This window comes from Acomys minous, assembly GCF_964271855.1.
Source record: "Acomys minous genome assembly, chromosome: 16".
Taxonomy (NCBI): Eukaryota; Metazoa; Chordata; class Mammalia; order Rodentia; family Muridae; genus Acomys; species Acomys minous.
The window spans coordinates 35,116,429-35,134,149 of NC_140498.1; the positions used below are offsets into that span (position 1 = coordinate 35,116,429).

At 44.9% G+C, this 17,721-nt stretch overlaps 1 protein-coding gene across 1 annotated transcript in view; it reads left to right on the forward strand.

Annotated features, from left to right (window-relative positions):
* DOCK2 (dedicator of cytokinesis 2) overlaps positions 1 to 17,721 on the forward strand; it is a 406,436-nt gene that overhangs the window by 42,011 nt on the left and 346,704 nt on the right. The window contains exons 6-9 of the mRNA XM_084762887.1: positions 3,591 to 3,739; positions 10,403 to 10,538; positions 12,765 to 12,919; positions 17,265 to 17,346. Of these exons, the coding sequence (XP_084619013.1) occupies positions 3,591 to 3,739; positions 10,403 to 10,538; positions 12,765 to 12,919; positions 17,265 to 17,346 (522 nt within the window). The remainder of the gene's footprint in view (positions 1 to 3,590; positions 3,740 to 10,402; positions 10,539 to 12,764; positions 12,920 to 17,264; positions 17,347 to 17,721) is intronic.

Here is a 17,721-nt window from a genome sequence, read left to right on the forward strand (position 1 = left end):
TGTGTGTGTGTGTGTGTGTGTGTGTTTGTGTGTGTGTGTGTTTATCTGATCACTTTCCCTCATGTTTGATTCTGTCATTGGGGCTCCATCCTAGTAAACTTTATTTATTTATTTTTTGTGTTGTTTTTTGTTTTTTCCTCTTTATTTTTATTAAATATTTTTACATATACATTTATATTATTATACATATATACAATAAACTACCTACAGCAAGAATAACCATGACACAATCAGAAATTAAATAAATGTTACATCCTTAGTGTTTGGGCTATTTATATTTGGCAGCCTTGAAGAAAACATCTTTCCTATCTTGGTACATCTAAAATTATGAATGTAAATCACTATCTATCATATCTCATCATTATCAACTTAAAACATCTATCTAGACCAAAAAACATCTCAACCCCTAAACAACTAAGCTTAATAGTAAAACTAAACTATCTGGTCTTCAACCCCATCAGAGATTTGAGAAGGAATAAAATTGCTTACCTGAGTATACTGAGAGTGCAGGTTAGTAGCTTTCCAAATGAGAAGATGACAGAGACAGTTTGCTGCCTGAATAGTTACCCAAAACTCTCAATAACATTGGAGCATCATCTTTAGCCTTCTGGCCCAATGTATCTGACAGACATATTTGTGAGGCAGGAACTATTGAGGACTTGCTTACCCTGTCTTGGCAGAGTTTGACTGTCAACTCGCCTACATCCATAAAACTCCATTTTAATACAATGTTTACTTCCAATACTTTGAAAATGCTATTGCAGACTATTTATGATAAGTAAGTTATACAAGTTAATTGTTAGTTGACCAAATTATGGTCATATCAATTACTAGTCTTTTTATCACAAGACTATACATCTTAGGTTGCAACAGATAAATATGATTCTATAGAAAGATAAGATAAAATAGTTAGATAAGGTCTTCAAAATTCTCAGAGACATACAGAATATGGCATTTAAAAATGTTTTTATTATTTTAAAGATTCACTGAAAATGAGACAAGTTAACTCCTGGCAACACCCAGCCTACCTCAAAGAGGATGATGAGCATCAAAGAACCTCCTTATGGAGATGGCTTCAAATATGGCAAACCAGCCACTGGGCAAAATGTGCTCATTTCTACCACAGACAAAGTTCTGCCTAATAAACTATAATCCTCTAATCATTTTGCCAAAACCTTCCCTCTAAAAAAAAAGAAATCACAGTTGGGTTTTGACTCTTACTTCCTCATAATTGAGATAAAATTCTAACACACACTTGTAGACCACTCAAATCGTATTTACACAAACAAGGGAGCAAAGAGAATCCTGTGACTTGAGTGACTTCTTGTTTATCTCTACTACTTTCCTTGAAACATTGTTAGATAATGTCCTGTAAAAATCTGATATTTTCCACCAAGAAATGACTCTATCACAAGTTGACCATGCCTTCTCCTCTACAAATGGAAATAGTTAACCATCAGTTACTTTATTATTGTGTTTGTGACTTTTGTCATATCTGCACAGCGTCTATGTGACTCAACACCTAAATTTGATGTCCTTTTAGTAGATGTAGATAACTTATATGATGAATGTCACAGCATGCCCTGTCATTCCAATGTCACATTTCTTATTGCCCCAAGCCAAGTGCATACATGACAATTCAGTTAGTCACTGACTGCCTAGAAGTTGGCCTTAGACTCCTTAGCCTAGTATTCACTTAAGATGTTACTTACAGCCAGGGTTCTCAGGCCACCTGCATTCTGTTGCAGTTGGCTACAAATTGAGGGATCTTCACTGCCTCTCCCCACCTGGGTGACCCACTTCTCACTGTAGGGTTCATAACTCATTAGAATTTCCCAGATCTCAGTAAAGTGCTATACTTAAGATGACAGCTTTATTATAAAGGGGAAAAAAATCCAGAGCCAGCCTGGTTGAAGGGACAGGTAGAGTAGAAAGCCACCCTGCCAGTATGCGAGTGCCCATCACCTGGGATGCTCCTCCAGCTTATTGCTCAAGGGTCTTAATTAACGTTGCATTGCATAGACTCAATGCATTACATCATCTGCTATTGGAAAGATGAGGTAGCTCAGAGTGGGGCTGAAAGTTCTGCCCCCTAATCACTTGTGTGGTTTTTCTGATCATCAGACCCCATTCAGAAGCTATCTAGGGGTCCAGCAAAGTTACATCATTAACACAAAAACATCAGTGGGTGAGCTCTTTCAAAACCACCAAAGGCATTTCTATTGCTCAGTATATGTTTTAAGGGCTTTCTGAACACTTCCCCAGACCAGAGACCACAAAAATATATGTCATTATATCACAATACTTTATCTAAGGGAGATGTGGAAGTATTTGACGCAGTTAGAAGACTATTTTCCAAATAAATGCAGTTAAAAACAAGATGGGCCAAGGATGGAATTCAGCATCAGAATGCCTGCCTGGGCAGAAGTTTCTGGACTGCATAAAATGGAGACCGAGAACTGAGCTCCAGTATGCACCCTTAGCTCTCTGCCCTCCTGTTGTTCATGAGACGTGACCAACCCCTTCACTCTTCTGCTACGTTAGCTTTCCCACCAGGATGGACTTCAAACTTCAACTAGGAGCAGGAACAAATCCTCCCTTCTTTGAATTTTTTTTTCAGGGGATCTAATCACAGGAACAGGACAGGCAGCCAAAACAACAGCGGAAGAACAGAGAACCCCAGCACAGTTATTAGGCACTTGTTACAGTACCTGTCCATAAGCTCTGAGCCCCTAACCTTCTTTCTGTGTTAAAAAGAAATGAACTGGGCTGGGGAGACGGCTCAGTGAGTAGGAGTGCTTGTTATGCAATTGGGGGGTGGGGGTGAGTCTGGGTCAGGTTTGTAGTGTAACCATCCACAATCCTAGCTCTCCCAATGTGAGACAGGAGGCAGAGAATCCCTGGATGCCCCCAGCCTGGCCAGCCTGGCCCACACAGCAGGAAGCACAGCAAGAGACTCGGAGAGAGGAGAGGACCAAACTTTTAATACGTGACATTTCATATACAGACTGTAGCACCCTTCTTGGATGCACATCAGAAAACTTTTTTTCCCCTTGTTTCTTGAGTTATTTTATTTACTTCCCAAAGCGAATGGAAGAAAATATTTGCAAAGTGGACTCTCTTTGAGTATCATCTTTTGGCTGCTAGATTTATTTATTTATAGTTTTTATTTTATGTCTGTGACTGTTTGGCCTCTATGTATGTCTGTGTGCTACATGCGTGTCTATTCTTGCAGAGGTCAGAAGAGGGTCACATCCCTTGGAGACGCAGGCAGTTAGGATACACCTAACTGGGTCTAGGAATCGAACCTGGGTCCTCTATAAGAGCAGCTAGTGTTATTCATTGCTAAGTCATGTTTTCAGCCCTGGCTGTTAGATGTGTTTGTAAACCAAGAAGTGACTGAGAATATTTCTGCTTTGGAAATTCCAGTGGCCCAGGGGAAGGGCTCTACGGCAGCTGAGCGTCTCTCGCTGTCCCTGCACAGCTGGGCAAGGCTGGAAGAGTGGTCTGATTGTACTTGGCTGACTGTGGCCTTGCTTGACAAATACCTTTGGTGTGGGTAAGCGGTCACCATTGCTTCCATCTTGCAGGCCAGCAAAAAGGAACGCTTCCTCCAAGTGCAGTCTATGATGTACGACCTGATGGAATGGCGGTCCCAGCTCCTTTCAGGAACGCTGCCCAAGGATGAGCTGAAGGAACTCAAGCAGAAAGTCACCTCGAAGATCGACTATGGCAACAAGTACCTCTTGCCTCTGAAATTTTCCTTCCCTCCCCAGCTGCTCCTTCCCTCCCCAGCTGCTCCTTCCCTCCCCAGCTGCTCCTTCCCTCCCCAGCTGCTCCTTCCTCCTGTTCTCCCTTGGAGAAGCCTGGTTTCATTGAGTTTGCAGCTTTCTGTTTGGGAGAAGGCTGTTTGTTACCTTAGCCCTGCATGTGTGTGTTTATTATCATGCCCGGGGCCCAGGGACACGCAAGCAGAGTGGAGGCTTGCTTATGCAGTGCCTGTTACTGGCTTCTACACAGATTTAGGACACCATTTAGCCTACTTCCCAGGGACTGGGGAGTACAGCCGTGCTCTTTTGCTTTCAGCTTGATGCCACTTTACCTCTGCATTGACAAAGCTCTCCTTTAGCTCCTGGTGTGAGCTTTAATGTCCCTTCCCCCATTTGAAGGTATCCAAGCCGCATGCCTCCAGCTAACTCACACAGTTAGCAAAAGTGTTTACCAAGTGGAAATAGAAGCAAGAATTGGTTGAATCTGAGTGTTCCGGCATTATGAATAAAATGAAACGAATTGACGAGCCAGGCCTCATTCTGGAGGCAGTAACATTAGTGTCAGAGCTAACACTCGATTTGAAGCTTATTAAGCACCAGGCTTTGTGCTGAGTTTCTTATAGGCATTGTTTCACTTATTTCTTTTAATAACTCTGTAGGGCATGTAGTTTTATGCCCCCCCCCCATTTTATTCCTTAGTTAAATAAAGGAGCTGAGGCTCTTAAAGATGTGAGGTTGGGGCTGGAGAGATATCTCCAGAGTTAAGAGCACTCATGGCTCTTGCATAGGACGTGGCCTTAAATCCCACCACACGCATGTGACTCATGACTGCTTGTAACTCCAGCTGTAGGGGATCCAACCATGTCTTCTGGACTCTGAGGAAATCTGCATTCAACACGCATGCGCGCACACGTACACACACACACACACACACACACACACACACACACACTTAAAAATAAAATAACTTTTTTTTTTTGCGGAATGAAGTTAATTGTTCAGAGTTGCACAGCTAGTAAATGGCACCCCCAGGATATAGACCTGGGTCATGTCAGAAAAATGTAAAGCTCTCCCCCTTTTCAGTTTTTTGAATGCCCTCCAAACTCATGCATATATTTTCACTTGTGTCAACATAAATGTTTGAAGCGATTATAACTGGATTGATTTTTCTACTAAGTGTGGGTGCTGTAAAAATAAAAGTCTATGCATTAAAGGCTGCCAGGTCCTATCATCCAGTCAGGAGTATGTTATGATTGAACGGTTGTATATTGTCATGAAGTTTAATAGCTTAGGAAGCAAGAATGTTGTTCATAGATTTGGAGATGGAAGCTAGGAGAAGCTTTGTCAAGGAGATGGTCCTTGGGTTTTGAAGGATAAAGGGGCTTTAAGTTGATTTTAAAAAAGTGGGCACCAAGGTGCAGGAGAGGGCATGGCATGTTCAGAGATTGCAGAGAAGGTAGCTGAACCCTGGGCCTGAGGGGGAAGTCTCTAGGGAATAGGAAGACGTTACTTGGTTGTCAGGCTCTCCTGCCTTCATCGTGTTCACCAAGGTGAGGCTTTATTACAGAAAGGCAAGGCCAGAGTCCACCTGCTTCCCATCCCAGAGGCTCATCCCCCTGCTGGGCCCATGATGGCATCTTGCAAGTGTATCCGAATCTTTTTTCACGGCATGTCAACCCGCACTGATAGGACTCCTCATGCAACTGCTTCTGCCATGGCTGTGCTTGCATCTTCAGTTGAGAACAGTTGCAGCTGAGCATTTGGGAATTGGGGGGTGCTTCCTGCCTTGCAGAATAACCTTCAGATGTTATTTCCCCCGTGGGTCTCCTGAGAAGGGCTAGGGGGGTGAAAATGGCCACTACTTATAGGAAGCCTTTCCCGCCTCCCTTACTGAATGTCTGCATGGGGTTCTGGCAGCCCCTGAGCACCTGGAGTGGCCACCATCCCCTCTGACTCTCTTTCCTCATATCCAGAGCCCCTCTAAAGCCGTGACTGAGTCATCTCTCCGGCTCTGTGCTGGGGAGGCTCTCCCCACAGTGGCTACTCCATGAGTGGTGACTGAATAATAGAGGGCGGCAATGGGGGAAGGAAGAGGAAGACAGCTTCCCTTAACTAAGCTCCCCTCTGAAGCAGCCTATAGCCCGGTCCAGTGTCTTCAGTTTCAGCCATTCCTTTGTGGAAGTGAGAGATGTCTCACCATCGAGCCCGAGGCCCCACGCTAAGGGGCCCCTTTGCTTCTTGCTTCCCTTGTAAGCGGCTTCCGTTAGAAGTGAGAGAGAACTGACACTCTACTCTTGCGATAGTATCTGGGGCTCATGGCTCCTGTATAGGATAGATGGCTTCCTTGCATGCAGGAGGCCAGCATCTGGACAGAACTTCAGGGCTGCCAAAAGAACACCAGAGAAGGTAGAACTTCGTCTTGGAAAGGTGCTGAGCCCCTCCTTTCTGTTGCTCCTATATCGACTTCCATTGAACACAGAGTAGTGCCCTTGGGTACAGAGATATGCAATGTATATAACAGCCTCCATGTAAAACGCGCATGGCAATAACATGTAAGTAGGCACTGAGCACTGTTGGCAACTTTCTGAGCACTCTCTGTGTGCCAGGAACATCTTAATCACTTCCCACATATTAGCTCAGCTCAGCATTACGATAGGTTTATAGAGTGGATACTATCACCTACTACCACACCACGAGGAAATTGAGGCTCTCAGAGTGATTAAGGAGCTTTGACCCCAGAGGCATCCAAGCCAGGCGGTACATATCCAGAGTCTGCGGGCTTCAGTCTTGTCTTCTTCTGCCTCCAGGGATCTGTGTGGTGTAATGAGGGGAGGGAGGAAGCAAAGAGACACTTTGGGTAAGAAGACGTCCCTATCAAGAGAGGAGAAAGGACAGACAAGAAGGCTTAAGGAAACAAGGTGGACGACAGCTTCCCTGACTAAAAAAGACCAGCAGGAGTTTCTGAGTGTTCTAGTTTCTTCTCTGTTTCTGTAATAAAACACTCTGACTGAAAGCAACTCAGGAGTGGAGCAGATTTATGTGGCTTTCGCTTCTAGGGCACAGTCCATCACTGTGAGAAGTTAAGGCAGGCACCCAAAGACGAGCTTGAAACAGAAATCACAGAGGGATTCAGCTTTCTGGCTCCCTCACTCATAGGCATATGCTTACAAGGTATTCTTTTTTTTTTTTTTTTTTTTTTTTTTTTTTTTTTGGTTTTGGTTTTTAGAGACAGGGCTTCTCTGTGTAGCCTTGACTGCCCTGGACTTACTTTGTAGTCCAGGCTGGCCTCAAACTCACAGCGATCCGCCTGCCTCTGCCTCCCAAGTGCTGGGATTAAAGGCATGTGCCACCATGCCCGGCTTACCCGGTATTCTTATACAGCACGGAACAACCCGTCTGGGAATGGTGCTGCCCGCCGTGGGCTTCAGCCTCCAGCGTCAGTTAGTGATCAAGACAGTTCCTCACAGACACACACACACACACACACACACACATACACACACACACACACACACACACACACACACACGGGCTAGGGGTTCTCAACCTGCCCAATGCTGTGACCTTTCCATGTAGCTCCTCGTGTTATGGTGATGCCCACATCATGAAATTATTTCATTGCTACTTCAAAGCTGTAGTTTTTTTTTTTACTGTTATAAGCTGTAATGTAAATATTGTATATGCAAGCTCTGTGAGTGTTCTGAGAGCTGCTGCTATCCAAGGCCAAGATGCTCTAGGACGTTCCTCAGTGGGTGACTCTAGGCAGTCAAGTTGGCAACTAAAGCTAGCTATGGCTGGTACTGACTGTCAGCTTGATGGGATTACTAAGCGCCTAGGGGATTGCTAATACACGAGTCCAGGTGTGTCTATGAAGGTGTTACCAGGGATCTCGAGGCCTCAGACGTATTGCTTCCTTGATGGATTCATAGTATGATGGCATTACTGGGAGGTGATGAGGGGAAGTAGACCTCTGAGGGAATGTGTCCTACACATCTTACCCTGGTCCCTGCCTTGTTCCCCCCTTCTCCCCTTCATGACCACCATGATGTGAACTGCGCTGCTCCACCATTGTCTCTCAGCGTGATGGGCTGACACCTCTGAACTGTTGAGGCGAAGCCATTCTTTCCTCTCTTCAAGCGGCTTCCCTAAAGCATTTGTCCACAGCAACTAAAAAGTATGATTAACACAAGTGGTTAAGAGAAACCCGTAGTGACAATCAGGAGATAGATGGTGAATGCAGACAGGTGCTAGAAGAAACATGACTGCCTCGCAGAAAACGATGGATTTGTTCGGAGTGTAATAGCGAGCTCGGCAAAATCTAGTTCTGCTTGCCTTTATTCTCTTCCTTTTAAAAAAATATTTATGGGGTGTGGAGTCCCCTGCTTTACCCCTTCTCAGATTTGTAGTATCACTTTCTTGAACAGAGAAGAGCACTGGGGATCCCTCCTGAGGAGAACACATCAAAACGTTTCACTCCCCTGAATGAATAGTGCTGGCTCGGTGTTGTGGTACCCACTTGAAAGACAGCCTCTCCGGCTCCCAGGTTCCAAGAGAGAATGACGGTGGGCAAGCTCCTCCATATCCAAGCAATGAGGAATCCTCAAACGACTCCTCAGACTCCCAAGACAGCTAGACCTGGGAGGATGTTTTATTCATCCATTTCAGAACTGAACCCACTTTGATCAGTCTTGAGGGGGAAGAGCTGGAGAGATCTTGCAGCTAAATTATGTATCGGCTCTGCTCCATCTTTTCCGAGGTCACGCGAGCCTCTGCTCAGCATCAGCTGAGAGCATTTATTCCCCTCTTGGCATCACTCTCTGGGCAGCATGGCCCTGCAATGGTGTGAGTCATATCTAGCTGAGAGTTAATTTCCTAATGAATGTCGACAAACGAGTGATCCTTGGCCATGTTCCTAAGTCTGCTTCTTAAATAAGAGTGAAGATGCAGTGTCCTTCATTTGCCCTTGGGGTCCCTTCTAATGACTGGTACTTTGTACTGGGACCCAGCAAGACCACCTTTGGCCTCCTCTAAGCCTCCAGCTCTTCTCACCTTTCTTCCAAGCATATATGATTGGAATTCTAATCAGCATCAAGCACATGAGGAGCTTCAAGCTATAACCTGCCATCCTGCCCTTCCTCCCAGCCCATCCTATGCACTGCTCCTAAGAGCACAAAAGTTTACAGTAGAGTACAAGTAGGGGTGCCATGCTAACTTCTGTTAATACTGTGATTTTGAGAAAATTACCAGCTTCCCCACCTTCTTAGTCTCTTTTAAATTTGTAAAAGAGGAATGCTAGCGGAACCTGCTCCTCAGGGCTGCTGGGGGTAGTGCTGAGTGTGTGTATGACCAGCCGCAAGATAGTTGATGCTTGTGTCAGGGCTTGGTGAGTGCTGCTGGTAACTCTGATGACAGGCAGAACAACAAGTGCTGTTGACACAGATCAATACCAAAGAAACGAAAGCCGATGGCCTGGGAAGCCAAGCAGCCGAAGAGCAAGCAGTGGGTAGCAATCAATATGTCTCAGATAGTTTTGCCCCAACAACCATTTCACATGTTTATTGAATAATATATGAATCTCTCTCTCTCTCTCTCTCTCTCTCTCTCTCTCTCTCTCTCTCTCTCTCTCTCTCTCTCTCTGTGTGTGTGTGTGTGTGTGTGTGTGTTGAAACATTAATCAAACTGAGACACTGCGCATGTCTTTGACTACTCCATGTCTTCCAGCCTCAGGTCCTCTGCCTTTCTCATGGGTAACTCATGCCTATGGCTTTGTCCTTTTTTGCATCTAGAGCTTGGTTTATGGCTACTCTTATGCATGCAACCAGGTAACACATGTGGCTAGGTCTGTTACTCTGCATTCTATGTTGTGATCTATTTCACATAAAATATATGATTTTCCACATTCTTTTTTGTTTATGGAGATATTTTGTTAAACATGCCCAAACTGCATACTATCTCTGTAGGTGCACATTTTCATGTGTGTAGGTGCACATGCCTGTGCAGATGGAGACATAGGGGAGGACCTGCAGTGTTATTCTTCAGGCTCTATCCACTGGTGATGGCTTGTTTTACACAGGGTCTCTCATGGGCCTGGCACTCACCAAGTTGGCTAGGCTGGCCAGCTGGTGAGCTGTAGGAATCTGCCAGCAAAGCAATTCAAGCATCTGCCACCATGCCACCATGCCACCATGCCTGCTTTTGTTATGTGGGTCCAAAGAATCTAGCTAAGGTCCCCTTGCTTGGAAAGGGAGCATTTTCCTGACCGAGCCATCTCAGCAGCCCCCACATGGTACAATTGGACTCTGCTACCTAGTTTCCCATTATCGATCAGATTATTTAACCATTTCTTTTTTAGTAGAAACCTTTCTTGGTGCACACCTTTAATCCTAGCACTTGGGAGGCAGAGGTAGGGGGATCGATGTGAGTTCAAGGCTAGCCTGGTCTACAAAGCTAGTCCAGGATAGACAAGGCTCCACAGAGAAACCCTGGCTTGAAAAACAAAAACAAAACAAAACAAAACCACCCCCCAAAACCCCCCCAAAAACCTTTCTCATCAGCCCTCTTTTAGTCAACTTTCTGCTACAGAAGCCACCCTAAAGGCCTCTCCAGAGTCACCTCCAGCTCTTGCCTTACAGAATCCTTGAGCTCGATCTCATTGTCAGAGACGAAGACGGGAACATCCTGGACCCGGATAACACCAGCGTCATCAGCTTGTTCCATGCTCACGAGGAGGCGACTGATAAAATCACAGAGCGCATCAAAGAAGAAATGGTGAGCTTTGTTCAGTAGGCCTTGGCCAAGCAAAGCTGGCATTTAGCACATCATAAGCTTAGAACAAGAAGCTGGTGAGCTGCACTGTGTTATGCAAGGGGCCATCTGTCCCACAACCTGAAATGGTCAGTAACAATGCAGGCTTCATTATGTTTTTGTACTTGGATCTCTGAGTCACTCAGCATGTATCTCACAGGCACTTAAATGCCAGGCAAGCTTCCCCAATCTCTTGGAGCTTTTAGATTCTAGATGGGAGAAGAGGAAAAAGGTAACCAAGATATAAACTGAATAATTAAAAATCAGTTGCAGCTGTCGATAAAAGGTAATAAGGTAGGCACTGGGAATCAGGGGCCGCTGTACAAGGCTTGGGCAGAAAAGGTCTTTTGGAGGAGGAAGAGTGTACCGTAGACACCACCAGTACTGGGAGGTGGGGGTGGGGCTCTGGTGCCTGGTGTTCCAGAGGGAACAGCAAATGCAGAGTCCCTGGGGGAAGATCTACTTCTAAAGAAGCCCAGTGTGGTTCGGCCATGGTAAGCTGTGTGGAGTGGACTGATTTGCAGAACTAGGCAGCAGAATCTGGCTCTAGAGCAGCCTAGGGGATTTGTAGGAAGTGTCAGATATCAGTCCAAGTAGGATGGCAAGCCAGCAAAAGACTTCAAGAAAGAGTAAGCCTGATTTTTATTTTAGAATGGTCACCTTTGCTGCTGTGTATTTTTTATTATTATTTAAAACTTCATTTTAAAAATACTTACAAATAAAATCAATTATTTATGGATAGCTGCATAACAGTTAGATTTGCTGGTGAAAGTGTACAACATAATGTGAAGTTCCATGGCTTCAGAATGGCTGCTGTAACCGAACAGTTTATTAAGATGTTTATATGGACTTTGGGTCTGGTTAATTGCTGTGCATTATTGGAAATCAACTATATTTTCAGACTTATGGTGGTATTGCTTTCATGTAGTAAAAATTGCTGTCTCTCAGATTCACTTAGGTGGATGCTGGTCATACATGGTGACGGATATCCTACACAACAATTATATAGACAATGCACCTCATATACTTCATGCGCCTTCCTTATCCCTAAGCCCCAGAAACCCCTAATTTGTATTCTGTTGTTACTTCTTCCTCTTTTAGAGCTTCTAAGTAGAACATCCAGTGTTATTTTTGCATTTTTTTGACTTAGCATATTGTTTTGGGAGTTCACGTTAGTATGCATATTAGTGAGCATTTTGGTTCTTTTCAGTGCGGAGCCAGTATATTGCTGACCTAACGCTCATGGGTTTATCACTGGTCACACTGATACTCTATATTACTGGCTGGTTGTAGGGTGTTTGGGTAGTTTCCAGTGCACAACTGGCGTAATTCTGCTAAGAGCATTGTCTTTGGGATTTTTATTGCTGTGATAAAGCACCATGGCCAAAAGCAACTTGAGGAAAAGGTTAATTTCATTTTACAATTCATGGGATACACCCTGTCATGAAGGGAGTCAAGGCTGAAACTTAAGGCAGAAACAGAAGCTGGAACCATGGAGGAATGCTGCGTACTGGCTTGCTCCTCATAGCTTGCTCAGCCTGTTTTCTTGTTCAACTCATATAACCTGCCCAGGGGTGCTACTGCCCTCAGTGGGCTATGTCTTCTTCTCTGAGTTAGAGGGTTTAGACGAAGTCATGAGCATCACCTCATCGATAGTGGTGCATTAGGCAACGGTGGTTCACCAGGAGGTGATGGACCACGGCAGGAAGGCTAGGGAGACTGTGTAGAAGTCTGTACTCTCTCTCTCATTTGATCCTAGTGTGATAATTTGGGTGAAAAGAAAATCCTTACCAGACTTGCCTATAGGTCAATCTTACTGAAGACATTTCCTCAATTGAGAGTCCTTCTTTCCAAATGATTCTAGCTTGTGTCAAGTTGACATGAAACTGACTAAAAAAAACATGAACACTTACAGGAAGATTTTTCTTTATAGCTTGTGCTTTATATGCCACTAACTTTGTGGGGAATTATGGGTCAATGGCAACATCTTCCAGGATATGAAGAACAAAGCAAGCAGAGTCAAAGTGAAACCCCTCAGACTGCAGACACTTGTGGTGGTAGAAGTGGGAGAATGCTCAAGTATTCGGGCCTACAGTAGAGGGGCTCCTTGTACCCCAGAGAGCTTTTCTGTTGTTTTAAATGGTACTAAGAAAACTTGTTAAATCTTCCCTTCTCCTTTCTACCCTGCAGTCAAAAGACCAGCCAGATTATGGGATGTATTCTCGAATTTCTTCATCCCCCACCCACAGCCTCTACGTCTTTGTGAGAAACTTTGTGTGCAGAATCGGGGAGGATGCTGAGCTCTTTATGTCTCTCTATGACCCCAACAAGCAAATGGTCATAAGGTCAGTGCGTTCAGCTGTCATGCCTTCTGTGCCTGTGGAAAGCTGGAGTTGGAAGTTCACTGGAAAAGAAGTTGAGCCTCAATGAAAGTGTGGGAAGAGCTCCTTTGGAGGGTGTGGGGGTTGGATGGAAATGTTATTTGCCACTAGATTTGCTTTCTCAGTGGATTTATGGTTATGATAATGTGTTCTGGTTACCAAAAATTACAAGATTCAGGCAAATAGCAATGAGTAGAATAAAAATACCTGTTGTTAAAATAGGAACTGAGAAATGAACACGGAAAAATCTCAGTCCTCCATTAGAGCTCACATCCTTGTTCCATTGTTTGATTTTTCTTAACCCTAGCTAGCTTGTTAAACATTCTTACCCCCAAGTCTCCTGTTTGAAAACCGTGAGCATCAGCCTCTCTGGCCATTACTTTCAGGCTTTAACGAGAAAAAGCACACGTAAATATGGGCCCAGAATGCCAAGAGGCTATATCATCATGGCTCCTTTTCATTGATTGCTCTTGGGAATGGAGGAAGTGAGGGGACTCCTGGATGTCTCAGCTCGAGGAAGGGAAATGTCTTTGGGAAGATATTGCCAACCTCCAGCCTCCAGATCGTGTGTGGCTTGGACAATCCTTGCTCTCAAATAATCCTCATCTGTCCCTATGCAATGGGACTTTTGGAGCACTTGTTCCCTGTTTGATGCATTAGAACGGAGCTAGGTTATGATGACATCTTCCTAGTTCACTGTTAGAGGGTTTAGATGAAGTCATGAGCATCACCTCATCGATAGTGGTGCATTAGGCAATGGTGGTTCACCAGGAGGTGATGGACCACGGCAGGAAGGCTAGGGAGACTGTGTAGAAGTCTGTACTCTCTCTCTCTCATTTGATCCTAGTGTGATAATTTAGGTGAAAAGTTGAAACTCGGGAAAGGTCAGAAAACGTGCTCAAAGTCACACATGTTTATAAACGACAGAGCTGAAGCTTATGCCCCCAGGTCCGCTTGACTTCAACGACAAGCTATTTTCCATTTAATTTTGCCACCCAGGTATCAGTTGTATCACATATCTTGTATGACTGCCACCAGATTTTCAGCACCATTATTGTGGAAAACTAGATTTTATCCAACAAGCAAGTCCCTATCATACACTTGGATCAGCCTTGGTGGATATCATATAAGAACTAGCTATCCGATCACACTTGCTAGATACAGGAAAGATGCTAGTTCCTGCTCCTTTAGGCCATGTGGCCCATGTGTCATAGGCTCCTTGCTATCTCCTGAAAACTGCAGGACAGGCACCTGTGAAAAAGGTCTTGACAGCACTTTTAGGAGCCCTGGCCTAGCTCAGTGATGAATGGCCTCAGCCAGCTTTGTGGAGGGAGGTGATCATCAAGATGGCTACTTTGCTCTCTGAGGTACCACCGTGGTGGGTATGCTTGATGGGAAGTGTGTGAGTGGCACCTCTGTGAGTGCCAGGGACACAGGACGAAGCTTAGGGAGAGGAGCAGAGGGGCAAAAAACACCAATATCCTGAAAGTACCAAATAGGAGAAAACCAAGCTCAGAAGAGAGGCAGGGAAGGGGCAGACAAGCCTGGCACAGTCCTCTTCTCAGTCTGCCTCTGCTTAGATGCTCTTTCTCTCAAAGTGAGACCCTCTGCACTCCTGCCCACTCTAGCCACCATAACCCTACTGTCCCAGCCAGATGTTAAGGCATCCTCTGTCAGGGCTCAGGTGTGGACTGGTGACAACTTATATGCACCTGATCTTTCCACATCAGGGCCATTTGTGGCCAGGTTCCCAGGGTCCCCCGAAGAAATCCAGCTTGGAAATGGAAAATACGTTTTTGAAGGACACAAATGCAGCAGCACAGACATGAGGATAGTACTGAGCTTATGTCCCAAGGAGTCCAAGAGGATGGGACCATCCCCACTTCTCCTTAGCCGTGCTGATGGCTCAAGTCTTCAGATTCTACCATCAGGTCTTCTTGCGCAGGATGGATGGGAGCTGCTCAGCCCTCTAAATTGCTTTTCTTATTTATGATTACATTTCTCTCAGAAGGAAATTGCTAGTGCTTGCTGTTTAGGTGGAGCAGGCTGGTCAGAAAGAGGATTGCTACATGTGATAAAAAAGTACTGGACAGAACCCAGGCACTTCAGTAAGAGCAATCCATAAATAACCAAGGGAAATCATTTTTAAAAGTTTTTGATAGACCCTTCTTGCTATCAACAGCAAGTGTCTTATTGACAGTAAGTTTGCTATCAATCTCACTGAAAATTTTAGCTTTTACAAAAAATGAAAAAAAAATTATATAGTTAATTTGATTGTGCTTTAATTATCAGTCAGTTGAAGGCTCCGTGTGCTCTGGTTCCACATCCAGATTTAGCTTTGTCCCTGCTACTCTCATTAAACCTTGTGAGTGAGTCTGACTGGGTGGAGCAGGCTTGCTATCTCAGCTATTCTGGAGACTGAGTCAAGAGGATTGTGAGTTCAAGGCCACCCTTGGAAACTTAGCAAGACCTGACTCAAAATTACCAACAACAATAATAATGCTGAGGGTATAGCTCAATAGTCAAGCACTTACCTAGAATGCACAAGACCTTGGCTTCAATTCCTAATGCCTTTCAAAAAAGCAAATCAAAACCAATAGCCTGACAACAAAACTCCAGAGAAGCAAATATCATTTTTGAGGGCAGGGATGGGGTAAGGAGAGAGAGAGAGAGAGAGAGAGAGAGAGAGAGAGAGAGAGAGAGAGAGAGAGAGAGACAGAGACAGAGACAGAGACAGAGACAGAGACAGAGACAGAGACAGAGACAGAGACAGAGACAGAGAAGAGACAGAGACAAGAAGAGGAGAGGAGAGGAGGGGAGGGGAGGGGAGGGGAGGGGAGGGGAGGGGAGAGAAGAGGAGAGGAGAGAGACTGACTCTAAGGAAGGCAGTTCTCTTTCCCTTGGTGAATTAGTTTATGCTGCCTACTAGAATGGATGTGGTTATATTATTATTTTATATTTTTAATTCAAGTTGATGGGCATCATTTGGCACCAACTATATGCTTCTGTACGGCACAGAATACCTAATGACTCAATTCACCAAAGTGTAGTATGCTTCAACATTACATCAGTGCTGGACCTCTCAGTCTTCCTGGCCTGGGTGCACCAGCTAGTCCTCGCCACACAGCATGTATATAGAGGTCAGGTGGTTGGTGAATGATGGTACCTTACTTAGTGTTAGGGGATATCTGAGTGATGGGTTGTCACCACCCCCTCATATAAATCTTCATTGTGTTTCTACTATTTTAGCATTTTTTAGACATTTATTTTATTTTATGTGTATGTGTGTGCCTATTAGTATGCACACCATGTTTGTGAAGACACCGGCAGAGTCCAGATGAGGGTGTCAGATACCCTGGATTTGGAGACACAGGACATTGTGAACTGCCCCACATGGGTGCTGAGAGCCAAACCTGGGTCCTTTGCAAGAGCAGCAAGTGCTTGTAAGCCCTGAGCCATCTCTCTGGCTCCCTTCCAGTAGTTTTAAGATAGAGTCCAAGTCCCCAAATGGCCCCCACAGCCCATTTGCCCTGGGCCTCCTGTTTTACATTCTCTCTCTTACCATTTAACTCTTAAAGCTCTTTCTTAGCATCCTCTCACGACCTTTGCATACATCTTTCCTCACCCAAAACCCTTCCCAACCCATGCTCAACTTGGTTACATGGTTTCTCCTTAGCAAAGGTGTCTCTGACCAGCCAGGCTAGGGCAGGACTCGTTAGTGTGCATTCCTACAACATCTTGATGTTTCCTTCGCAGCCCACTTGCATATCACTATTATGTAGTTGTCAAGTAGCATTAGAAGAGTTTATTTAAATTGTATCAAAAATAAAAACTGTACAGTCCATCACGGTAAGGCATTCTATTAGTAGAAACAGTCGCACCCCCAAGGGATAACTTCAAAAATCCAAATCCTGACTCAGTCTCAGAAGGAGAGCAGGCTGGCAAGGGAGAAGTGCTCTTGGCGTTCTGCAGAGCCTGCTAAAATCCTTTCCTTTCTCATCTCCGACTTTCTCAGTAACCTCTACAGAATGTGCAGCTGCTCGGCAGGAATATTAGGCAGCCGTGCCAGAAGGGTCCCTAGCAGCTGGGGAGGGAAGGTGTGCGTGGATACACATATGTGTGCAATTCTCCTCCCCACTCAATGTCTGTCTCCCAACACAGCTTGTCTCTCGGAGAGGGAGGAACATATCTTTCTCAAACACGGCCCCGTGTCCGGTAGCCACTATGGCGGTAAGAACACAGCTAATGCTCATGTAGATCTTCACATGGACGCCCCACCTGTAACAAGCTGCTACTCTTCCTCCCGCAGTGAGAATTATCTGGTGCGATGGGGCAGCAAAGGATTTCCAAAGGAGATTGAGATGCTCAATAACCTGAAGGTGGTCTTCACGGTGAGTGTGCGCTCTCTGTTCATTGCAATCTCCACGCCCAATGTTCTGGCTCTGTGCGAAGCTGTGTTCTGGGCTTCATATAGGGATGCGTTGCTCATGGAGGCATTGTGTGTCCTGAGGATGCTCTTGGGAATATGGATCATCTCCTTTGCGCTTTCCCCTCCCTGTATCTTCCTCAGTGCTGAGCACACGGACAACACAGCGCTGTGTAGGCAAGTCTTCCTCTCCGAACAACAAAAGCTAGGCGACCCAGTCATAGAAGACACTATTTGGATTTTTCTAGTCAATTCACATAAATTTAATTTTCTTTCTTTGGTTCAGACCTTTCTGAATATGCTTCTAAAATACATCAGGAAAAAAAAATAGGACCTTTCT